Raw genomic sequence first — 26,967 nt, 5'->3', positions numbered from 1 at the left:
GTCGCCTATGGAGATTTTTAAGAACTGAAGTTTGGCACCATTCCAGAAGTGTGCGCAATTTTAAAGCATAACATGTTAGATATCTATTTACTCGGGGGAACATCATCTTTCATTGTATCCAAAAAAATCGAGCTAACTTTATTTTTTATTTTTATTTATTTTATTATTTATTCATGAAACAGTTTGTTTCCAAAAAAAATGTGTTTGAAAAATTGCTACGTAAATACTGTGTAACATAAAAAGTTGCAATGACCACCATTTATTTCCTAGTGTGTCTGCTAAAACAATATATATAATGTTTGGGGGTTCTGGGTAGTTTTCGAGCAAAAAAAAAAATATGATTTTTACATCTCGAAGTGAAGTCTCAGAATTGGCTTGGGTGACAAGGGGTTAATATACAAATAATTATTATATATTATTGTTAAGGTAATTTACTATATTTTCAAAAACTTTACTCAAGCAGGTGGCTTAATGGACAGATTACTGAAGTTATAACTTCAAACCAGTAATTTCACAGTAAATAGATAAATAATAAATGATTATCTTATAACACATAGCATAATATTATATGATTTAGCTTGTACATTTTCAGCAGTAGCAGATTCATATTCTCCCTCTTAACTGTGTGAGAAAAATATGGGATTGTGGGTAAATCTTATACCCATAAACCCATGGTTTTTCCTTGTAGTTAAAAAGGCTGGGCTGGAAGGAAACATTTGACTTTTAGACACATGCCCCCTTATATGACACTGCAGTCAGAGGCATGCCTCCACTTCAGCATTTTTATTGGACAGCTTGGGCCAATGGTACTTTACCATTGGTCCAACAAGACTCCAAGCTGTCAAATGAGCTTTGTGTGCCTGCAACCTTCCAGAGACTGATGGAAAAAGTTCTAGGTGACTTAGTTCCCAGGGAATGTCTTGTGTATCTCAATGACATTATTATGTTCGGGAGAACATTAGAAGAACATGAACAGAGGCTCATGCGGATGTTACAGAGTCTGAGAGATGAGGGACTGAAGCTGTCAGCAAACAAGTGCAAGTTCTACAGATCATTAGTCACATATGTGGGTCACATAGTTTATGCTGAAGTTGTGGCCACTGATCCTGCCAAAGTCAAAGCTGTGGTGAACTGGCCCCAGCCTCAGAATATTACAGAGCTACGATCCTTCCTTGTATAAGAGCAAAGATCATTTGATTATAACCTATCAAGTCACTGGTTTGTGTTGAAGTGTATATCTGCCACTTCATTCTTTAAAGAAACAGTGTCCATTTTTGCCTGGGGGGTTCCTAGTTGGTATTAGCCTAGGGAAAAGTACACAGCTAAGGGTAGTGACAGGATAGGCTTCCGATGACCATTTAGATAGGTAGAGGTCCGGTTGCATTGATAGCCTATAGGCAGGTTAGACACCAAGTGATAGGCTAGATAGGCCTGATTAGTCTTTTAGGTGAGGTGGCATGTTCTAGATCTCTTTGCCATCAGCTTGTTCATCTGTACAAGCTCTACAGATGCATCAGCGTTCGTCCTCTCAAGCCACATTGTGTTACGTTTTGAAAATCAGCTCATTGTATGTAATGCCATCACTTTATCATATATAAAGATACACTAATCACCTGCTGGTACTGTAGTCCTCCCTCAGTACAGACCCCCCTCCACTAAGTATAAATCCCCCTCCATCAGTATAGACCCTCCTCCCTCAGTACAGTCCTCCCCCTCCTCAGTACAGACTCCCCTCTATGAGTACAGACACCCCCCTCCTCCAATAGTACAGCCCCCTCAGAACAAACCACCTCCCTCTATTAGTACAGACCCCTCTCAGAACAAACCAACTCCCCTCAAATAGTACAGGCCCCCCTCAAAACAAACCACCCCCTCCATTAGTACAGACCCCCTTCAAAACAAACCCCCCTCCTATAATAGTATAGCTCCCTCTCAGAACAAACCACCCCCCTCCATTAGTACAGACCCCCTCAGAACAAACCACCCCCCTCCATTAGTACAGACCCCCTCAGGACAAACCACCCCCTCCATTAGTACAGACCCCCCTCCTCCAATAGTACAGACCCCTCTATCACAAGCCAACATCCCCTGGCTGTTACTGCACCAGCTCGGGCAGTTCAGGTACACGGCACAACCGGAGAGCAGCCTGTGACAGGCTTGGGCAGCAGCGCAGGAGTGAGAGACAGAGAGAAGGAGGAGAACACATGCCAGGCACGGCCACAGCGCTGTTCTTTCTGAAGGAAAAAAAACTACCAAAGGGAGCCAGGGCTTTAGTCACATTTGGAATGGTGTCACCCCTGTATCGGGTGGCACCCAGGTGCGGACCGCACCCCACGCTCCCCCTAGCGACGCCCCTGACTCCATAGCGTAATCCCGTAATAGATTTATTGCTATAAAACCTCCCTATTTAAAGGGACACTAAAGGTTTATTTTTTATTTTTTATAACAAACATGTCATACTTATCTCCACTGTGCAGTTAATTTTGCACAGAGTGGCTCCGAACATCCTCTTCTGGGTTCCCAAGGCGGCTGTCTCGGCTCCTCTCCGCAAGAGCTAACACCCTCTGGGAAGCTCTCTCCTGAGGGGGTTACCTTGCGGGCGCGCTCCTGTGTTATACACTTGGCATGCATAGCCGCCGAGTGTATAAATCGACTCCGTCTCCTGGCGACCGCGTCACTGGATTTGATTGACAGCAGTGGGAGCCAATGGCTGTGCTGCTATCAATCTATCCAATGAGGAGCCATTCAGACATTGAGAGAACGACGCAGGATCACGCCCACAGAGATTCGGGGCTCAGGTAAGTAAAATTTAAAAAAAATTATAATTTTTTTTTTATTTGGGTACAATGTAGCATGACTGCACAGTGCGCAATTGTGATTCAAAGTGTCTGTGACAGCGCTGAAAGCTGACGTGGGCAGGAAGGGGTGAAAGTGCCATGTATTGAAATACAGTAGTTAAATAAGCAGTAAACAGACACTTTGCGCTTGCAATTTTTTATTTAGTTTTTTTCCCCAAGGTCAAGAAAATGATCAAAGCCTTTCAGTGCACACTGCACAGAGACACCAGCAGAATGTCAGCGGTGTGGAAGTATTTTAAAATTAACAAGGACAACCCATGGATTGCAGACTGCAAACTTTGTTCTGTAAAATTATTAAGAGAAGGTACAAAAATCAGTTCTTACAATACCAGTAATCTGATAAAGCATTTGAAATTAAAACATGAGTGTGGAGGATTTACCACTATCGCTCAGCAGCCAACTCTGCAGCAAACTTTAGCCAGAAGAGAAAAGCTGTCAAGAGGCAACCCCAGAGCTGTACAAATAACAGAGGAGCTCACCCAATTTATTATTCTGGATGATCAACCTCTTTCAATTGTTCATAACATGGGTTTTCATCGATTTCCTAATGTGTTGGAGCCGAAGTATGACATTCCCAGTCGCGGATACATAACAGGCGTCATCTTACCGCAGATCCACAACGTGGTTAAAAAGCACATTACCATCATGTTGCAAGAGGACGTGAAGGCAATTAGCAATTAGTCCACTGTCTCTCATCAGCTTAACGGTGTAGTGTTAAAGAGAGGGGGGGTTGGGAAAGTTCGACGTTACACATACGGGCCAGACGCACGGTGTCCTTGTGACGTAGCCTTACTGGTGTAGCACTTTCGATCTCTACGAGTTCTGGGCTGGGCTGCGTTAACGCTGGCTGCCGGGCTACCTTTACCCAGACATTGGCGACCCCGCTCCCCCCTCCATACTCGTGCTTGTGACGCAGGGGGCGTGTTTGCAGAGTCATGTATACATGGGTGGCTGCCTTGGTGGTGTCTGGGCGGCCCTGAGTTCTCCCCCACATTTGACTCACAACACTTGCTGGACTGGTTTCCTATCTCCCTCCAATACAGGTACACAGCGTATCCCCTTTTGTCATTAATTTCCTTCCTCACCGGGTGATGACCTTCTACTATGGTCTTTTACCTCCACTCCCGTCTGGTCATCACTGCCACTTCCATCTCCCACACCTCTCTTTCCCTCCAGTCCACCCCCACTCCCATTCATTCGCTTACTCATAGTTCCAATATTCCCTCTATCTCATCACTGATCCCACTACATTTCACCCCTTTTTATATTCACATTAGGGGTTCTCGGGGAGTCCGGACCCGACTGTGCCCTTGTCCATGTTGGCCGCCGCCGCTGGACCCGCCCCCCAGGCTCCCGTTACCGATGCTCTCGAGTGGCCCATGGTCTTTTACATCATACCTCCTAGTGCACACATATCCGTAAGTGATCTTGGTAATTTTGGGAGATACCTACCGATTCTCCCCTACTTTGACATAGTAAACTTACGCAACCAATCCATTTTTCCATTGCAGATACCCCACATGCCTGCTCCTGATGAGCAGCTCAAAGCATGTTTTTTATGTATTAGTAAATATTTTATTTCCACCATTTTATTCATTTTGTCACCATGAGCTTCATTTAAAGTCCCACCCCTTCTTGTTTTGCATTCTTGCTGCAACTTTGCCCTCGTTGTCTTACCGGCGCAGTGGATAGATGGTGGATTCTCACTGCATTAGGTCAAGCAATAGCAAACATACTTGAGGAAATGCTTTAGACCTGGGCGATTCCCAAAAGTTCTGTTCATGTTGTGGTCCAGGATAATGCCAAAAACATGATAAAAGGTATGGAAGATGCTGTACTTTCTATTATTTCATGTGTGGCACAAACACTGCAGCTGGCTGGTTTAGAGGGACTGTTATCACAGTGCAGCATTGCAGATGCTGTGGAAGTCGGGCGCAGAATAATTGGCCACTTCAAACATTCTAACCTGCTGACCATCTCCTGTAGTCTCTGATCATCTCCTGTATCATATCTGCAGTCTCTGATCAACTCCTGTATCATGTCTGCAGTCTCCGACCATTTATTGTATTATGTCTGCAGTCTCTGATCATCTCCTGTATCATGTATGGAGTCTCTTACCATCTCCTGTATCATGTCTGCAGTCTCTAAACAATCTCATATAGTAGTTCTGCAGTCTTTGAACATCTCCTGTATCATGTCTGCAGTCTCTGACCATCTATTGTTTCATGTCGGCAGTTTCTGATCATCATCAGGTTCTGTTGCTGCATTGTTAGTACTCCCCATTCTGTGTCAGGTGTTATTCCTTATGCATCAGCACAGCAGTGGTATACCTTTGCTTTATTTAAATTTTTTTCGTGGCACAGCCGGTGTTTCTTTTTCTGCATCAGCAGTGGTTCCCTTTTTCTTTTTGGTGGGGGCTTTTTGCCTTTTTTTTTTCCCCAGCAGCAGCAAAAAAAAAAAATGTCTCCATAATTGCTGGTGGTCTTCCTTCTGCATAACCACCGCTTGTTTTTTGGCCTTTAATTTTTTTTAAAAAAATGTATTTTAGTTTATTTTTTATTTTTTTTGCAGCAGTTAAAAAAAGTCTCCACAATTACTGCATCCTTATTTTCTTTATTAAAAATAAAACGGTTTGGGGCGTGGCCTGACACGGCATGGAGTAGGACGTGTGCACCCTAAGCTCTGTCCATTACTCCTGTAATTTCGTTAATCCTGGACTCTAAACTGCTAAACTTTCCATCCACCTCTGCCACCTGCCTGGGGTCCTCCTTCATACCTTGCCTGGCCTCCCCCGCCCCTCGGCCATCCGGCGGCCCGAACGGAGCGTCGGCCGCATCCAGGAAAGTCTGCGGCTTCGGCCTATTTACGGAGGCCCACGCCCATCTTGGCACTCCTCCTCCTGGACCCAGCGCTAGGCCCTGTCCCTGTTACCGGACAAAAGACGGCCCTCACACCACACCAAGCCTCCGCTGACCCTCAGCAACCTGCTTATCCGATCCGAGCGGCGTTCCCCCTGCACGGCGGCCGCATCTAGGCAAGACCACGGCTTCGGCCTACACACGGGAGCGGTCATCTTGGTACTCCTACTCTTCCTCAGCACTAGGCCCCATCCCTGTAGCCGGCCTGAAGGCCCTTCTAACTCCACACCTGGCCTTCCCTGACCTCCAACCATCCGGTGGCCTAGACGGAGCGGAGATCTTCCCGCACGGAGGCTGCATTTAGGCAAGACTGCAGCTTTGGCCTGTACTCGGAAGTCCGTGGCCACTTGGTACCCCTGATCCTGCACTGGGCCCTGTCCCTGTTGCCGGCCTGGAGGCCTTCTTCCCGTCATTCCTAGCCCACTGAGCCTGATAGTCTCACACATCACACCCGCTATCATGTCCCCCCCAAAAAGCCAAAAATCTACCGAGGCAAAGCTCGCACAGTACCGCCGTAATGAGGGGAGGAGAATGAGGAAGATGGCGGCGCTGAGAAGACAGGAGGTGAGCGTGGGCAGGGAGGCACGGATAAACTGCTGTAGGCGATTACTCTCTGCAGGACCTCCCTCACTGCCCAGATTGAAGAGGTCAAGGTAAACATTTCCTTGATTAGACAGGATTTTCAGAAACTTCACGACCGGGTCACGGAAACGGAAACTCGCATCAGTACGGTGGAGGACGTCCTGCCACCATTACAGGCCGGATCTGATCACATGCAGAGGCAGATTAATCAGTTGATGGAGAATTGCCTCATGAGGTGCAACCTCCGATTCATTGGTCTCGTGGAGGGGAAGTACCCAACGTTATTCTTGGAACAACTCCTGGTAACCACATATGACCGGGAGGCCTTCTCCCCCATGCTGGCGGTAGAGAGGGCTCATAGGATGCATGGCTAAGCCTCCCCCTCAGGGAGCTACCCCCTGTACCTTTATTGCAAAACTTTCAAACTATAAAGACCAGGATTCTGCACTGAGGCTGGCGAGAGAGAAGGGCAACATCCCCGTAGGAAACATGAAAGTGGCAATATTCCTTGACTTCTCGGCCGAGATACAGAAACGCCGGCAGAGCTTCATGGAGGCCAAACGCAAGCTGCGCAGCCGTCACTTGGAACATGATGGACGCGTATCGTTCTTTGAGGATCCTGAGGAGGTCATCTCCTGGCTGGAGCGCAGGCCTGTGCATGGAGGAGCCAACTGACCGCTCATCAGGTGACCCAAACGGCAAGATACTTACCGCGACTTGACCTGCCTTAAACCATCCTTATTGCACTGCTATCCTGACCTACGTCACACGTTGGCAGTTCCATGTTGATATACCCTGGCCAGGCCAGGGGGGTAGATAGAATCCTCTACCTCTGCTATAAACGCTGCCACGATTACTGTTATGTCACTCAGAGGACTGGCCTATTTCCCCAGTTTTTCCCTGCCCCCCTGGTGGGTTTTAATTTTTTTTTCTTTTCTTCCTCGCTGTATATTTTGAGTCATCTTACTACATTTCATCACCCCCCCCCCCTCCCAATGGGAATCTTTTTCATACCCCTGAACTTATTTGTCACACGGGGCTACAGTGGCACGTTAGTCCTACAAGCGCTGCATGCATTGTGCAGCAAATTTACGCCCCACTAACCACTGGGAACCTGGACTATGCAGATGAACAGAGAAACTGGGTCTTCCTGCTTTTTTTTTTCTCATGCTAACTTGCTTGGGCACACAACCAGGCCCCATCCTCATCATTCTTTATGGTGGCTGGCTTGAAACCACTACTTGACCCAGTTGCTAAGACTGTTCCTAATTTTCTCCTTACATGTGAAGCTACTGTTTTTCCCAGATGGTGGTACAGAGTTGTTAAGGGATCATGCCTGCACAAGTTGGGGTGGGTGTAAGGCGGAGAGGGGATTGTTAAACAGTTATTTTTCCAATTTCTAGGTGTGCATACAATGTCTCAGAAACCAATCAGGGAAGAATGTATATATGTTGAATGGTTGCCGCATGCAGTGTTTAATGCATTTCAGTTGTGTTACATACTATATTGTCCACTAGACCTTAGTATGCGTGTCTTACTGAGGCGAGGTTATAATCCATGTCTAGCACTATGGCAACCATAAAATTCCTCACGTGGAATGTACGGGGCCTGCGCGACAAAATTAAATTCTCGGCTGCCCTTGCTTTCCTTAAAAAAACAACGTGCAGACGTGGTGGTGCTGGTTGAGACACACGTCGAGGGCAGACTCCAAATGGCCCTTCGCCGTCCTTGGGTTGGATGGGCGTATCACTCCACTCACACACGGCTCACGCTAGGGGTATTTCTGTATTAATCGCCAAACCGGTACATTTTGAAATTTGCAAGCTCCTCACTGACCCCAACGGAAGATATGTATTTCTCCATGCTAAGTTATACGGTGAACCGTTCCTTCTCATCGCTTTCTACATACCTCCTCCCTTTAGCGCAAAAGTGGTTCTGGAGGGCTTTACCTTTATGTCTCGTAAACCCCTCAGTACAGGCAATATGGTTGGGCGATTTTAACACTACACTATGTCCGGCTCTTGACAGACTCCAAACAACAGACATCGGGCGGTAGTGCTGATGTGACTAAATTCTCGAAACTTGTCTCCACCTTTCACCTTATAGACACAACTTCCCACATACTCGTGCCTACTCATGCTTCTTCCCTGCTCACAACTCCATGTCCCGCATATATTCTTGTGTCTCACACCCTGGCACCGCGGATCATGGAAACGGCATTTTGCCCCAGGTTACTGTCTGACCACAGTCCATATTGGACCACCCTTAATATCCCTATTGAGAAGCCGCAGAAGCCATGGCGGCTGAACCCGTTCTGGCTCACGCTGCTGCCGGAGGACAATGAGCTCATCGCCCAATGGAGGCAATATTTTTTGGAAAATGACAATACAGCCTCTGTTGCCGCAGTCTGGGATTCTTTAGAAATGTACGCCCGTGCTACCCTGATATCTCGCATAAACAAAATCAAAACAGACTCCGCTGGTGCATTTGACAGGGTGGTGACGTAGCTAGACTCTATTGAAAGAGAATACGCTACTAATCCCACCGTGGCAGCGGCGGCCCAGCTTAAAATGCAGACCAGAATGGTAACCCAACTGCAGTTTACAAAGGCTCGTCAAAAGCTCTATTTTAATAAACAGAAATTCTTTTTTTTTTTTTTTTTAAAGGAAACAGAAACTCTTTGAATATGGGGAAAAGGCAGGAAAGCTCCTAGCATACCTTGTACATAGCGAGGACAGGCCCCCAGTTGTCATGACACTTCATGGCCCCGGGGAAGACAGATTACAGACCCAAGTAGTGTAACCTCTAAATTCAGGGACTTTTTTGCGTACCTATATAAAACGACAGTGACTGACCCGACGGAATTACAGACTGCTTTTCTTCGCAGCATCACCTTTTCCCAGCTGACGAAGGATTAGGTAGACTCACTTGAGGCACCCCTTACCACGAAAGAAATAGATATGGAGATCGCCAGTTTCGCTACATCCAAATCCCCGGGCTCTGACGGTCTCCCTGTGGAATTTTACTCTCAATTTAGTGAATTACTAATTCCCAAACTGCTTGCATTATTTAATCACCTATTTGAAACCTTTACCATGCCCCACTCTATGCGGGAAGCGACGATAGTCCTCATCCCCAAACCTGGGAAGGACCCGGGCTACCCCGAGTCCTACCGCTCCATTTCTCTACTGTAAGTCGATATAAAAATACTGGCCAAAGTGCTGTCCCTTAGACTAAACCAAGTCATTCTGTCCCTTATACACGCAGATCAAGCGGGCTTCATGCCGGGCCGTAACACTTCGTTTAATCTACACAAACTGTACATAAACTTGCAAGCTACACACACTGATGTTGGGTCACGGGTAGTGGTAACGTTGGACATGGCTAAGGCGTTTGATTCGGTGGAGTGGAGGTATCTCTGGGGCTGCTTGGAGGGATATGGCTTTGGACCACGGTTTGTCAAGTGGGTCCAACTACTGTATCAGGCGCCCACGGCCAGGGTGGTGGCAAATGGCTGGCCGTCTTGAATGTTTGACCTCAGCAGAGGCACGAGACAGGGCTGCCCTGTTTCACCACTACTATACGCCTTGGCCGCGGAACCCTTCGCCATGTCCATCCGAGCTAACCCGGAGATCAGGGGACTGAGTTCTGGGACTCTGACTGAAAAGATTTGCATGTATGCGGATGACACACTTTTATACCTGGAGGACTCGGGCCCCTCTCTACGTGCGGCTCTCCATACAATCGAACAGTTTGGGACCTTTTCAGGGCTAAAAATCAACTGGGGTAAGTCCCAGATTCTTCCCCTTGACAGCTTCCCACTGACTGAATTTCAGGACAGTTTGCCATTACAAAGAGTAAGTACCATCAAATATTTGGGGATCTGCATATCCAGAACACCGGCGGATTATATAAATTTAAATCTAGACCCCCTAGTCTCCCACGTTAAATCCAAACTACGGACATGGGCCCGTCTGCCATTGGTGGTTTGGGGCCGGGTGAACCTCATTAAAATGGTCCTCCTGCCTAAAATACTCTGGGCTGGATTCACATAGATCGCCGCCTTAAGTCAGAGAGGCAAGTGCTGTATTCACAAAGCACGTGCCTCCTAACTTACGGCAGCGTAGCATAAATGGGGCCGGCGTAAGCGCGCCTAATTCGGATGAGGGGGGCGTGTTTTATGTAAATGATAGGTGAACCGACGTGATTGAAGTTTTTTTACGAACGGCGCATGCTCCGTCCGTGTACATATCCCAGTGTGCGTTGCTCCAAAGTACGCCGCAAGGACGTATTGGTTTCGACGTGAACATAAATTACGTCCAGCCCCATTCACGAACGACTTACGCAAAACGACGTAAAATTTTCAAATTTTGACGCGGAAACGACAGCCATACTTAACATTGGCTAGGCCACCTAGGGGGCAGCTTTATCTTTACGCCGGTGTACCCCTTACGGAAACGGCGTATCTTTACTGTGACGGGCAAGCGTACGTTCGTGAATCGGCGTATCTAGTCATTTACATATTCTACGCCAAAATCAATGGAAGCGCCACCTAGCGGCCAGCGGAAAAATTGCACCCCAAGATACGACCGCGCAGGCCGTCGTATCTTCGCTAGGTTTAAGTGTATCTCAGTTTGAGCATACACTTAAACTTATGACGGGCTTAGATTCCGAGTTACGTCGGCGTATCTACTGATACGCCAGCGTAACTTTGTGAATCCAGCCCTCTATGTTCTCTGGCACTCCCCGGTGTACTTACCCCTGAAACATTTTAAATCCCTTGAGGCCCTTCTCAAACCTTTTGTATGGGGAAACAACAGACACAAATTGGCTTGGCAGGTGCTTAAAAACCCCAGACATGGGGGGCACCGCCCTTCCCGATTTCAATCTCTACTATATGGACAGGGAACGGTTTCTCCAGCTGCTCTGCCTAAGATGGGCTCGACGTACTGAGGACTCAATCTACGCGCTGGCTATGGGCTCTAGTGGTGCGGGACGACAGACGGACCCTGCTGTACCATTACAGACGCGTATGGGACTTGGCTGCTGCCAAGCTAGGGATACAATCTACAATGATTACACTCCTTTATGGCACAATAAAACTTTGTCTGAATTTCTGCAACTACCTGATACAGACCGATGGTCTAATTATGGTATTCTCTACATGCACCAACTGTTCACCGACGGAACCCTCAAACCTTTCACCACGCTTAGTGAAGAATTTTCACTTCCCAGACACATGCTCTTTCAATTCTTGCAGGTGAGACACGTGGTCCGGGCTCAGTTTCCGGGGTCCATCCCGCAGTCTGCCCCTAATCCACTTATAGCTATAATCAAAAGTACTGACCCCTGCAAATTAACATCGGCCTTCTACAGTATGCTCATTGCCCCTGTTTCATCCAAATTGGCGTATAAACTCAAACCTCGCTGGGAGAGTGTTGGGTCCCCTGGAGGATGAGGAATGGGAAGAGGCTCTAGATACCTGCAAGGCTGTCTCGCCCAAGCTCTCCGACAGAATGACTCAAATCTATAGTATCCATCAGGCATATCTCACCCCTCGTCGGGTGGCCAGATAGAGACACCCAATCTACACTCTGTCAGATGTGTGTGCGTTCTTTCACTTAATATGGTCATGTCCCAAAGTGCAGGGCCTGTGGGCACAAGCAGTAACATTTCTGCACGATCACATGGGCTCTCCGGTCACGCTGGACCCAAAACGGTGTCTACTTGGGAAGAGATAGTAGTACTCTTGCGCTATCTGTACTGGACACCGGGGGGGGGGGGCACTGCTGCAATCACCTTAAAGTCTGCCTTACACAGGAAAAAATGCAAATATGGAAAGTGATGGTGAAGCGCTATGAACTAATAATAGAAAGGGGAATCTCAATACCTAACAAGTAGGTAATCCTAAAGTGAAATACATAAATAAATTCTAGGTGACTATTACAGGGAAAAAGGTGAATAAACATATAATGTGAACATAAAATGACACAAATGTACAGGAACAATGTATAACAAAAATACGTGAAAAAAGTATATTTAAAATAGTGACAGCCCAGAAGACAGTCCGGTGTGACACGAATGTACCAGGCTGGATAAACCAGAAACACAGTAGTAAAGGTGCACGGATGTGAACCAAACAGTAGCTTACACAAACTAAAATAACTGTGTACAGAAACAATGTATAACATAAATGCGTGAAAAAAGTCTATTTAAAATAGTGACATCCCAGAATACAGTACAGTATAAAAGTAGGCAAACTTCGGTGCGCACACCTCTTGTGGTACTAGATGCTCACCTCAGAGCCATAGCACGGATGGCTCAAAGTACCAAACAATGTCTCCCTAGCGGTGCAGTCACACGGATTGAGGTTGAGATGAATGTCTACTTGGGGTGTTCCCAGATACTATAGACCAGGGATATGCAATTAGCGGACCTCCAGCTGTTGCAAAACTACAAGATCCATCATGCCTCCGAGTGTCATGCTTGTGGCTGTCAGAGTCTTGCTATGCCTCATGGGACTTGTAGTTCTGCAAAAGCTGGAGGTCCGCCAATTGCATATCCCTGCTATAGACAAATATATGAAGACGTTCCTGCACGAGACCTTGTTAAGCATGGCCAGAACACCGGCTGCTTGGGCACCACTTGCTTGACAAGACATATTATGACCTGCCATGCAGTCTGTTGGCAACAACACCTGAAAGACCCACATCATTTAAAAAAAATGCGGACTTCTTTCTCCTCATCTGGGATCTCTACCCCTACTATATCTTCTCAAAAACCTCCACCGAGAGGAATGATGGTATAGTAATGGGTGCCCCTGGAAGAAGTAATATCTTATGAAACGGACGTAGGGCGAGTGGCACGCTGTCGTCACCCAAGAAGTTCCCATCGTTCCCCCAGTGGACAACTGGTGAGAGTTTTGTGTACCAGCCGGCACATTTAAATTCAAGGCGAATTTTAAACTGCATAACTAAGTGCAATTTTAATTTTTTTAAATACATTTTTACACATGTATTGCACTGTAGAGCTGTCACTGTTTTTTAAATGGTGGACATTGACACTGCTGAAATTTCTTGGGAAACGAGATCCATCAGGACTGCATATCTGAAACTGCGATATTGGGACCTATTATATGCCATTTTTGGTCCCCTGTCATAAGGGATCATGGGAATTCGGTAAGAAGCCAATCTATAAGTCTGGTGGAGGACATGTCACTCTTTTCTTTTGGACACGTTTACAACCAATCTATAATGTGGCACAGGTGTTTGACATCTTATCCGCTGTTTATGGACTGTCAACATTGCAGTATTAACTTATTCAAAGCCATATTTCACATTTAGTTGATGGTTTTTTGTCCAAGTGTTCTGTTTTTTTAAATTTAAAAATCACTATGATTGCTGAGGGTTTTTGAGGTGGCTGCATGTTGCACTCTTGTGGCCATTATAGGTAATTTTTTGATATAGCAGCCAGCCTTTCACATATAGCACTAGAGATTACCCACTTGCATACGTCTGCGTGCGTCAAGAAGGGTGGTTGAGGTAGCGCGATTTATATTTTTCTTATGTTCATTTCTTGTATTTATGGTTTACACGGTAATCCCAGCATCTGGAGGGATTAGACTGACCACGTTGCAGGTCTTTTTTTCTCTCCTTTGTTATTTTAGCACAGTTTCTTTCCATTTTTCTATAGTAATGGGTGCCACAAGCACTTGCAGCCAATCTGCTAGCACTACATAGCCTGTTGATCTCAGGCAAATTTTGCTACCTCAGTTGCTGAACCATATAAAAAAAAATAAAAAATAAAACACACACACGCCATGAATGAGTACCTGTGTTAGTGTGGCACAAGGACAGGAGAGCTTGGCTTCTTTTCACCACTGGTAAAGGATGCATGCACTGTCCCGTCACCATTTGAGCAGGCCACAAGGATAGTGAGCCACAACGATGCATGCATCAGTGACACTGGCCCTCTAGTCTTCCTGCTGGAGCACACGCTTTGTGGAATCATGGACAGGACACTTGAGGCAGAACAGCAGGAGGAAGAGGACTTCCTTTCCTCTCAAGGACCCCTTTATGCAGATACCATTCCTGTGGGGCTGCCAAACACACTGGAGGGTTGTGTCAGCATGGATGTAGGGGATAAGAGACAGCAGTCTTCAAGGAATGGTTTTCAGTCCCCAGAAACCGAGGAGTTGTACATGCCTGGGAGGAGGTAGTTCCTGACAATGTCATCCTTGGTGACCCGGAGGACTCAGCCTGTAAGGGGAACTTAACCCCATTTTTTTTTTTTTAAATATCACCCCCCCCCCCCAATTTATACCAGACCCTTATGCCAGTATGCAGGTTAGGAAAGGGAGGGTGATGAGTGAGCGCCCCCCTTCTGAACTGTACCAGGCCCTCAACATGTGGCCAAAATCACTGCCCTGGATCTATACAAGACCCTATTAATCCTCCAAGCAATAAGATTGGCTCTTGCCCCTGCAAAATCCCACATCATGCCATGTGGGGTCCAGGTATCATTCCTTTAAGAGTTGAATAGCTGTAGGAATACAGAGCCTGAAACTGCCGAGAACCCATTTTCATGCACAGCTGCACAGAAGTGATTATGACCTTCAGACACTAGTAAACTGAAGTTTAAAAAATAAAAATCATCATGTATAGAAAACAGGTTTGAGACCATTGGATCTGCCCTTACAGTGACAACAAAGCATACAGCAAATTAAGTCACATCTGAGCTGGCATGCCTTTTCAATATTGGGACTAAGAACTGTAAACACTAAACGAGCATAACTGGTGGGCAAGCCTACATGACAGCCTATGCACCAAATGTTAGCTCTATCCTGCGTGTCTGTAGGCTGAAGTGTACTGTCCACTGGCATGAGGTAATCTCAGAGTTCAACTATTCAGAATGTGGGGGCAAAAACTTAGACTAAATTTACACAGAAATACATTTTTTGCTTAGAAGCAAAATAGAAGTTTTGATGCATTATGTTTACATGTGGTAGCTTTGGAGAACACAATTTCCAACTTACAAACTGTACACCACCTGCATTTTTTATTCTCCTGCACATGACTGGATACTTCAAATGTCACAAGATCATTTCACACTTTACTAAGTCAGGCCTGTGAGAGACTACACTTCTAGCACAGATAATTCCACCTACTGAACCTGTTCAATAAAAAAGGACACAGCTTTCTGAAAATACTAGGTTTTATTAACACCCCAGTGTTAAACAATAACTTTGTTATGTTGACCATTACTTCTTTGTAGATCACAGTCACATAATACAAAAACCCATAGCATAAACAAGCAGACATGATCAATGGACATGGTCTGATTGGAAAGATATTGCAAGGGTAAGTTCTTTAATGTACCATTTTCAAGGTAATAACTGTATTTCTAGAACAAAGTCATGAAGGCACAGCTATTGCAAGCTACCGACACCGGTTTAAAACTACTGGGCTGAAAAATACTTTGGTTCCGTAGGAGATTTATCTAAACGGAAGGCTGGTTATCCGATTGCAGCTGTGAAGACTCATAACTGCTGATATACATGGCGAAAAGACTCCACAATACCCAAGACTATGAAGCAGTGAACAACATGCTTTAAAAGGGATCTCTGCGTCCTATTAAATATCTGGCAGGAGATTACACGTAAAATACCAAGTCCAATGATCTTACCATTTGAACATGTTTTTTAAATGTTTTAATTTTATTGTTTTATAACAAAAAATTGTTTACTTTATTCTACCAAGAAGATACAAAACATAAGGCTGTAAGTAACTAATAGTTTAATTTATTACAGTGCAGGTAATCCTCAAGGCCACATACACACTGCTTCATTGCTGTTTGCACTCAGCCGGGTTTTGATCTTTCTGTAAAGAAAAAAAATAAAAATTAATGTCTTTATTAACATATTTGAGCTTGCTACACGGTATACAATCAGCAATCTAGCCTGTCCGAGCTAGCCAAAATGTCTTCATGTGCAGTATTTGTACAAGATAGACACAAAAAAAAAAAATGCAACTTTGACAAGCAGAAATGTGCATTCTACCAGGAAAGGTTAGTGCTCAGTGAGTCATAACACAAAGACCATTAGTGTATTAAGATGCTCAAAGGCAAAGTTTACATACCCAGAACATGAATTCTGGACACCATTTAAACCTGGTGAGGAAAAATTTCAAAGGTACACATACAGAAATAGAATGTAGTTAACCAAAGCTGCATGTCTTCATTTGTTAGACTGTCAACACATTGCATGCTTTAGGAAAATTGAAAAAACAAAAACATTTTCTTTTTGGAACATAAATGCCCTTATTTGTAGAGCAAAACAGCATGCATAAAATGCCGACTCGTTCAGAAGAACCATTATGTACAAAGTAATCTATAAACTTTAGAAAGCTAAAGTTCTCACCTTCGGTTCAAAGTCTGGATCATTTTCCTCATCTGCTTCTTCCTCCCCTTCCTATGAAACAAATGAAGCTTAGTCACTGTCAGTCTAGATCAGAAAAAGCAACACATTCAACACTCACACCCCAAAATACACTATGTAGGACTTTACTATATATGGATTGTAGCACATTAGTGAGACGTCCCCATGCTGATATTTTGCCTACCTTGTAAAAAAAAAAAAAAAAAAAAGTTGGCAAAAACAGCTTTAGCCCTGTTCACATTAAATGCAGCTTTTGAATTTGTGCAATTCAACATCTGAAATCACATGACGATTTCAGAACAAGATGTGGAGCTTCATGCCCAGAACACTCCCAGGAAGCAATTTCCTGCCAGAGCAGACCCCCCCCCCCCCCAAATCCATTAAAGTGGTTGTAAACCCTTACAGACCACTTTAAGGCTTACCTGTAGGTGCAACAGATCTCCTTAACCTAGACGGTTAAGGAGATATTTTCCAAAAGGAGGGAAGTCATCGATGCTCCGGCCAGTCACAGTGCCGGAGCAGCGATACCCGGGACTCTCTGGGATAGATGGCGGTGGAGGACGTGATCAAGGGCCGCTACAGGGGCTTCGATCTCAGGTAAGTCATTTATAATGAGCTAGTATGCAATGCATACTAGCTCATTATGCCTCTTTCAGATTTTTTTTAAAGAGGGTTTACCGCCTCTTTAAGATAGTGACAAAGCACAAGCATGCCCAGCTCCATTCTGCTTTTTCCTCCTTTCTAATAGTGTGGAAATCCAAGAAGGGATTTAGTGCTCTTATTACATATACTTTACATTAGGCGGCACCCCCCCCAGCAGTGAGTTTCCTAACTGGAGTGGCTAAAAAGAAAAAGTCTTCATTGTAGTGTACACAGCTAGCCTGAAGATTAAAGGGTCACTAAAGGAAAAAAAGAAATTGCCTACAATTAATGTCTGCAAGGTAGACAGACAGAATAGTGTAATGATTCTGTTAAAAAACAAGTATATACCCATTAAATTCCTTCATCTATATCACCTCCGGCGTTCTAGTTTCTGTTCTCTCATTCACTTCCTGGTTTGCATCGCTCATTCATGTAAGAACTACATTTCCCAGTATGCATTGCGGTACGCCCAGTAATTCACACCTCCTTGAAGTCTAACACGTAGAGAGCGTCCTGCCGCACAGATGTAGTTCCCAGGAGGGGGTGAGCACGTTACTGACCACCGCAGTAAAGCCTCCCATCACGGTGGTCAGTAAAATCAGACAAAGCAGGAAGTGAACAGAACAGAGAAGAAATAGAGCAACTTCTGAGCAAAAACGAACAATGAGGAAGTGAAAAGAGGAATGTCTGCAGGTAAAGGATGCTTAGTATGAAAAAAAATGTTTTCCTTTACAACCCCTTTAAGTAATTTGCATTTAAAATACATTTTGTGCAGCCATTTTATAGTTACCTCATCGTCTGCTTCTTCACCCTCCTCATCATACTAAAAAACAAAAAAACACATTAATACAATTTCCATATACAGTTTAATACAATTTCCATATACAGTTTAAGAAAAGGACTTGGCTGTACATACTATTGGCACTCTTAAAGCCAACAAGATAGAGAGAACACACACACACACACCACACGTGGATATTCAGCATAAAAATACAGAAAAACACTAAAAATAGTACTCAATACAACATTAAAATGCTCAAAAAATAAAAGCTTTATAATAGTTATTTTTCTCAACAAAAAGTCATTTACATCATCATCGTCATCTTCTATAGCTTCTCCAGTGAAGTAAAGCACGGATCGAGGAATTATTCGCTCACGTAAAAAGTGTCCGATTTCAAAGTCTGCAGTAAGAATGGCTTCAGCATCGTCATCCTAGATTAGGTAAAGAGGGAAAAGTTACAGGTGGTCTGGGACATTAAGAGGGAGGAGCAAGCAATGATTTATTTTTTATTAAGCCAGCAGAGCCTAACTGCTACATCAAATTTTAAACAAACATTCTAAAACCTGAGGAGACCATGAGCAGCCAAACAGTGAATTTAAGTGTGAATTTAAGTGTAGCCAGCACACAAAAAAAAAAAAAAAAATAAAAAAAAGTAGCAGGCCAACCTGTCCCCCCCTGGTGACCCAGATTTGCATCTGTTGACATTTCAAATAAAGCCAACCACTGGGTAGCAATGCAAGAGTATCAACTGTACAACACGTGGGGCACAACATCCCATATAGGAAATAAAATAGGGTTGAATACTTGACCATTAAAACGGCAAGGCACCAAGATTATTAAACACAAATACTGAAGGGCTTGTGGTGGAGAACACTGCCTATACATGGATACCGATGAGTCTAAAGAGCAATTTTTACTTACCCCAATGCTATACTTTGGGTAGTAACATTACTTTTATACACACACACACACACACACACACAACACCCACACCCACACCCACACACACACCCACACCCACACACACACCCACACACGATACCTCCTGCAGATCTTTTCTTCCCACCCAGTATGCACTCCCATGCTCAGCTAGGAACAGTGATGCACCAACGTCACCACACCTGTGATGGTGACAAGCCTTTAATAAATTGACAAATTTGTTATGGGATGGTATACATGCTGAAGTGATTGCATTTCACAACCGTTTTGCTTTCATTCAGGCTCATGGGCAAGTCGTTATGATGAAACATCGGGACGCGACTGTATGGCAACCAGTTTCACACTATACCCAACGTGATGCTCAGAGGATCACAATCTTTTGCTGGCGAGATTCAGTTCACACATGTATCAACTGAGACCACATTACACCAGTACTTGCTGTTGCAAGAGGATGCCAGTAGGCTTCATTGATTTGACCTTATGCAAGCACAGTGTTTGAAGCGCTTTTAATAGAATAAAATTTTTACAACGATACTGCAATATTGGAGCACTTTGTTTAATTATATATGGAGAGTCCATGCTATCAGGTGGCACGTCTGGATATCAGTAGATATCCAACCCTGTAAGGGTTGATGCCGTTTTGCCTAGCATGACAGTGCAAGGCATCGTCATTTGGTGAGTTTTTACACTAAGAGCGCGTGGTGTGGTGAAAGTTTTGAAGATCTCACATCAGGATACATTTAGCTTTCCTTGTTTGAGACAATCCAGCCTTTAGGGACTATTTTTGCACAATTAGTGATCAACACTAATACATAAACAACTATCACTGGATTTATACCAGTTATCACTACTATTTACTTTAGCTTGCACTGTAAAATATTTATACTAATTTGTTACAAGAAAGCTTATAGTAAGAGCCTACTTGTAGGTAAAATATCCCCCATTTGATATATTTGCAGCTCGTATCACCAATGCATGTGCGCTGAATGAACAGCATACGAGTGCTTCGCCCATTGAGAGTGCTGTGCCATGATCCCCATGTGCAGATTCTACCTTTGTGCCAACAATGAAGAGTTCAGAATCAGGCCATAATTGTGCACAAAAAGTTCATAAAAGAAACTTTAGGCACATAAATCACCCAAGGACACCAGGTCTAAGAACTGAGGCTTAGGTGAGGTGGGAGGCCCTGAGGCACGACCTGCCTGATCCACCTAGAAATTGTGGCCAACGAGACCGCCAGACCCTTCTTTGGACCAGTCACCGACACGAACAGTGAATCCGACCTCCGAAACGGAGCCGTAGCAGACAGGTACACCCGTAGGGCTCGAACCACGTCCAAGGAATGCAACGCGGCCTCTTTTGGGTTCACTGGCCGAGGACACAAGGATGGAAGGACAACGTCCTCATTGATGTGAAAGGCCGAAACAACCTTAGGAAGGAATGCGGCCGCAGCACCACCTTATCCCTGTGGATGACCAAGTAAGTTGGTATTCCCTCGGCTTCCAATCTGCACAGCAGAGGAGGAAGCTTCAGAGGACGAAAGGCGTAGATTAGGCAATAGTGACCCCACGGCGTCCCACCAACGCGTCCGCCCACGGGCCTCTTGCCCTGGCCACGAACCGTGACACCTTCCGATTGAGACGGGACGCCAGAAGATCCACGTCTGGAGTGCCCCATTTCAGACACAGACTCTGAAACACATCCGGGTGTAATGACCATTCTCCTTGGTCTAGCGTTTGGCAACTTGGGTAGTCGGCCTGCCAGTTCTGAACCCCCGGAATGTACATGGCCGAAAGAGCCGGAACGTTTTTTGGCCCACCGGAGCATTGAGCGACTTCCTCCGCTGCAGCCGAGCTCCGTGTGCCCCCTTGATTATTGACAATACGCCACAGCCGTGGCGTTGTCAGACTGGATCCTGACCAGGCGGACCTGCAGTCTGAGACCACTTGGAGAGGCACAGCCTGGTCGCCCAGAGATCCAGGCAGGGCCGCTGATAGAAATCATGGGGCCCCGTACAGCCTACCTGACAGGGCCCCCTTCAGCTCCACCCCTGGTCCCGCCTTGAAACTGTCTCTGCAGCACGTTACGGGATTGGCGGCATTGGTAGGCACCTGGAGCAGAGAACCGGGGGGGGGCTGCCGTCTGATACTGAAATTGAGAAGCGGGAGCTGCCTTGAATTGAGAAGCGGAGCCGGGCCCTTTACAAATTAATAAAAAAATAAAATATATAAAATAAACATTTATAAAAAAAAAAAAGGGGGGGTTGCCATTAAGGGCCCTGGGGACCTCTAGGCCCTTAAATTAAAATGTTTTGCCACATGGAGACCTCATGAGCTTTTTAAAATTATATATATATATATATATATAAAAATGTATTTATTTTAGAAAAAAAGGGGTGTTTTCATCCTGGGCACCTCCAGACCCCTAAAAAAAAGGGGGGTTGCCATCCGGGCCCCTGCTGGCCCGGGGCCCCCTACAACAAGGCCAGTTGTACTGGCTTATCAGCGGCCTTGGTTCCAGGACATTGATTGGTAGGCGGGACACTCCCCAAGTCCAGCGCCCCTGGGCTGACTGGACACCCCAGACACCCCCCCAGCCGGAGAGACTGAAATCAGTTGTGACCACCGTCCAATGGTACGGTAGGAATGATTTCCCGGCCCGAAGTACCGGAGATGTCAGTCACCACACTAGGGAGGTCCCAACCAGGCGACTCACCGGGACTTGGTAATCCAGAGACGAAGGGAGCTTGTCCCAACGCGACAGAATTTCGCTCCAACACTCGTGTGGAATTGAGCATACAGAACCGCCTCAAAGGAGGCCACCATCAGACCCAGAACTCGCATGCAAAAGCGAAGAGACGACCACTTCTGAGTTGCCAACCGCTGCACAGCATATTGCAGAGTCTGTAGTTTCTCCGTGGGAAGGAAAACTCTCGCCGAGGAATCCAGGACCAACCCCAGGTATTCCAGACGCTGAGACGGTACCAACACTGACTTCTGAACATTTAGCAGCCAACCGAATTCCTGGAGGGTCTGGCAGGTGATAGACACATCCATCTCTCTGAGCTTGAAGAAGCCCTCAGAAGATTGTTCAGGTATCCCGCGCTGCCTCAGCAGGGCCAGAATCGGAGCAAGCACCTTGGTGAAAACCCTCGACGCAGAAGCCAGGCCGTAAGAGGGCCACAAATTGAAAGGGTAACGGACCGCAAAGCATTTCGGAACAGAAAACATTTCGCGGCCGATCTCATTCCTTATACAATTTTTTTTTCCAGATAAGGAACACAAGGAAACACTTTCAGTGCGGGTCAGCTTGCAGAACGCAAAAGGAACCGACATCGGAGGTCTACGCCAAATCCTTAATTTTTTGAGTATCCCGCACCGCAGTGATAAGAGCTCCCACTAGCGCCCTATCATGCGCTGACCCTGATGCAGAGTCATCCTCACTGTGCGTGTGGACTAGGCCTGCATCCTCTGACACCTCAGAACCAGGGGCGGAAGCAGTAGCAGGGCCCGATTCCGTGTCAGAGGCATCCCCAGAAGAAGGCGGGGGGAGGGGGTTGCTTTTTACCCCCCCTCTAGCCACGTGCTAGATCCTCAATCTTCAATCCTGGCAACAAATGCCTCAAGGACGGCCGTCATAGCATCCACAGAGGCCATAGGCACAGGGGCACTAAGGGTTAATTCTGGCATGTCTGGGGGAAAAGCATCTGGTTTGGACGCCATGCTGACCCACCCAATAGCCGCCCTTGGACTGCAAGGCAAGACCCACAGGCCACCCTCCCGGCCGCAGCAGAGAACAGGGGACCCCCCAGAGGACTCACCACCCGACCAGGCTGTACTGCTGCTGTCTGCCCCAGAGCGATGTCCGTGCCGTCCCTTAAGAAGTGTGCTGGAGCCATTTGCGCAGTTATTCTAGCCACTAGAGGCAAAAACCCCATTCAAAATGGCCGCCGACACGCAAAAAGCATGTGGGCTACAAGAAAATGGCCGCTAAACTCTAATAAAGGCGCCCCGTCGCTGCCAAAATGGCGGCCGCGGTGCACAGTAAAAAACACAGCAGGCCACCGCCCCGCACATGGCAGTAAAACAGCACCCCCGATACACAGCCCCCAGCCACCGAATAGAGCCCCCCAGGCGGACCCCCCCCCCCCCACGGCCTACCACCCAGAACGCGGGGAGGGAGAGGAAAGCAAGGCGGACCCCCAATCGACCTCCCCAGGAATGCAGCAGCCCGCCAAAGCAAGAGGACTGCTACTTACCTGTAGGGGGGGGGGGGGATGTACCCGGGGGAACCACCTGCTGGGAGGTACTATGCTGTGTGGAGTTTAACACTTAACATGCTGTTTTTCTGCCTAGTCAATCTCCTAAAAAGGGAGGATAATACCCCAAGGTCAATTGCTGCTGTGTCCGTCCATGAACGGAAGAGAAACTTTTTTTTTTTATCAAACTTGAACAGGAGCGTGAGGATCCTCATTAGCATGACCGTATACATTTGAGGGAGAGAAATAAAAAATAAATGAAACTTGCAGCCAAAACTCCTCACCCCTGTTAACACAGATACCGGTTCTCGCTGTCATGAGCGATCGCCTATGGAGAATCTTGCAATTTACAATTAGATGCCCCTTGATCATCTTTCTGGCGGGATTGAATGTTATTGATGTTACCAACATTAAAAGCTGGGTTTTGTAGCGAGTTTTGCTGGTTTGTTGACTTAAGAAACAAGTTCACGTTAAAAGCAGAGTTGCACCCAAAAGTGTAACTTCCGCTTATACGCTGGAAGTAGATTTAAGCTAAAATGGGTTAAGCACTCACAAGTTTTTTTTTTTATTTATTTTTTTACACAGACCACATTAGCAGCAAGTGAACAGATCCCTGGCAAAATCTGAGCCGAACTGTCACTTCTGTCGGGCCCCTTTCACGCGAGCGCCTGTGACACAGAAGCTGCTTGCTCAGAGGGGGATCTCTGCTGATCACTATGCAGAGTAGACAGTCCTGCTCTCTTCTATAGGATAAGTCGGACAGAAACAGACCGCCTGTCTATTTCCATCTAATCCACCAGATTGCCAAGGACACAGATGGTGGTCCCCATCAGACAGGATCAGATGTGGTGAGAGTAAGCAGACATGTGTTTACCAACATTCGCCACCCCAGACTAGAGGGTGCAAAAACCTGCCAGGTGTTCTAATCCCTATCCGAAAATAACAAACAAACACCCCAACACAAAAGGCTTGCATTGCTTTGTTTTCTGATGTAAACGAATATCCGTTTAAGAGATTTCATGGTCAGATCTGCCCAAAACCCTGACTAACAGACATTTGAAACAGGCCTGCCATATTTGAATACAAAAGTTATCAAATAAACCCAAAAAACCTAGACAGCACCAACTGAAGAGCTGAAATTAGGATTTAAAAATTGTTTTTACAACATATCTAAAGTCAAAAACTTTAGCTTTTTGCTTAGAAAAATCAATGGCCAGATATTGCTACTTGTTCTGGTGTCCTTGCCTGTGCACTTGTGTGGTAGGAGGGACACAGTCATCCCCCGCTTTAAGCCAAGGACACACTGTCAAATAGCTAGGCTGCAACTTCTGGTCTCAAATTTAAAACAATTTATATATTTTTCATTAGACTGAGCCAGCTTTATCGCGTGTGTGTATATATACACACACAGTAATGTCAGCCTAAATGGTCAATGTCAGAGCTACAAAAAGTTGTTTTAGCCAAACATTCTGCCTGTGATTTTACACACCAATAGGAAGGGAAACTATTCTTAACCAGTAAAAAAAAAAAAAAAAAAAAAAAGCTGACATACAAATTACTTTGACTTACCAGTTCTCCATTTTCTGGTACTAAAACAAAGAAAGAAAAAATTGTTAGTTATACAGTATTAAACACACCATATGATATGCAACAAAACTAGAAATGGGTGCACAAGAATGCTTTCCCAACAATTTGTATACCTCAAACTACAAAAGAACAATTCAAATTAATGTGGTAGTGGTGAGGGGGCCTGACAGCCAGGATTCCCCCCACATAGAACCCCCTGCCTCATTAAGCAAGACCATGGGTAACCCCCATTAACTATGTCTAGCAAAAACGTTCCACATATGGCTTTGCATAGCACTGCCATTACTTTTGTTTGTCATCAAATCATTTAATGCTGCAAAAAATATGACAAAGCATGCTTTTCATACTGCAATATGTCTCAATTTGAAAAAAAATTAAAAAACTCAAATTTGAGACACTGCTTTTAAACCCATTTCATGGTTGCAAGACCAAGTATCGCATCAGAAATCAAGCAATTTCTTGACTAGTTCCCAGTCTAAAATCCCCACAATCATTCTCTGTGGTCAACATCCCTATTGATACCAACACTCATGCCACTTCCAAACTTCAGTCTAACCTTTGACCTGAAGAAATGGATACACCCTTCTACCCACTGACGGCAATACCCTCGACCCGATTATCCCCCACCTATGCACTCAGTGTTACTCTACAACAAATTTTTCTAACTCTCCGATTTTCACGCTCTCCAGTCTTCGGCCTCCTTTCCCTCCAACTGCTCAACAATTACCCATAGAAAGCTTTGCCATCATCCCTTCTGACACTCACTGCCCAGAAAATAGACAATCACTTCAAACATAAGACTGATACAACTCATGAGATCTCTGCTGTACAGATACCTTCACCTAACACTCCATGTCCACAGGTACAATTATTTCAGTCATTCAACCCCACCACTATAGACAAGGCTGCTAGACTTAAAGGGGTGGTTCACCCTAAAAAAACTACTTTTTCTTATTACACTGGCCCCCCACATTACAATACGATTAAGCCCATTATCTTTTTTTTAATGCTGTACATACCTTCGTACAGCTATTCACCCATGGCTTCCGGGTTGCGAGTACCGCGGGAGTGGGCGTTCCCCAACATGTCTATGATTGACCAAAAACGAGCTCCCCCCGTCGAGTCACGGTTGGCGAAAGGAGCCAAACGGCGAGTCGGCGCTATACTGCGCATGCGCATCGCCGTTCGGCTCCTTTCGCCAACCGTGACGCGGCTTACGCGGCGGGGGGGGGGAGCTCGTTTTTGGTCAAAACGTCAATCACAGACATGTTAGGAACGCCCACTCCCGCGGGACTCGCAACCCGGATGCCACGGGTGAATAGCTGTACGAAGGTTGTACAGCATCAAAAAAAAAAAAAAAAAAGATAATAGGCTTCATCGTATTGTAATGTGGGGGGCCAGTGTAATAAGAAAAAGTAGTTTTTAGGGTGAACCACCCCTTTAAACGTCCATCTAACCACCTGTTTCCTTGCAAATGCTACATTCACCCTCTGGCTCTATTCTACACCAACTTGTATCTTCAATCACTTTCTTCTGGAATCTTCCCCAACTCTAAAACATGCACTAGTCACCCACATAATTAAGCTCACTGAAACCCAGCAATCAACCTATGCCCCATTTTTATCTAAACTCTTGAATGTCTGGTCTACAAATGAACTCACCGAGAATAACCTTGATCTCCTTCAGTCTGGATTTCACCCTCAACACTCCACACAAACTGCTCTCCTAAAACTCAATCTACCAACGGCCAAAACCAATGGACACCGTTCTGTACTCCAAGACCTCTGCTTCCTTTGATATGGTTCAAGCTCCTAGTTCATTCCTGATCATCCCAACATCTAATAACTTACAAAGCCATCCACAACTCAGCTACATTACTAGCCTAGTCTCAAAATACCAACCCAACCATTCTTTTCTCCCAAGAAATCCTGTTCTAGCTCCCTTCATTACCTCCTCCCAGGCTTGCC

The 26,967-nt window shown here is 45.6% G+C and overlaps 1 protein-coding gene across 3 annotated transcripts in view; it reads right to left on the bottom strand.

Annotated features, from left to right (window-relative positions):
• Positions 1-15,553: 15,553 nt before the first annotated feature.
• Positions 15,554-26,967, bottom strand: part of NAP1L1 (nucleosome assembly protein 1 like 1) — a 34,313-nt gene continuing 22,899 nt past the window's right edge. For 2 of the 3 annotated variants that reach the window (XM_040343970.1, XM_040343969.1), the window contains exons 11-15: positions 24,983-25,002; positions 18,525-18,647; positions 18,226-18,258; positions 16,776-16,826; positions 15,554-16,236 (exon numbers count right to left, since the gene is read on the bottom strand). In XM_040343970.1, coding sequence (XP_040199904.1) covers positions 16,201-16,236; positions 16,776-16,826; positions 18,226-18,258; positions 18,525-18,647; positions 24,983-25,002 — 263 coding nt within the window. In that variant the 3' untranslated portion in view covers positions 15,554-16,200. Of the gene's footprint in view, positions 16,237-16,494; positions 16,526-16,775; positions 16,827-18,225; positions 18,259-18,524; positions 18,648-24,982; positions 25,003-26,967 lie in introns of all 3 variants that reach the window. The other variant, XM_040343971.1, reaches the window with a different exon arrangement.

The sequence above is a fragment of the Rana temporaria genome, chromosome 3, assembly GCF_905171775.1.
Source record: "Rana temporaria chromosome 3, aRanTem1.1, whole genome shotgun sequence".
NCBI lineage: Eukaryota > Metazoa > Chordata > Amphibia > Anura > Ranidae > Rana > Rana temporaria.
Note: the sequence above shows the minus strand (reverse complement) of the source record. Positions and strands in the feature narration are given on the sequence as shown.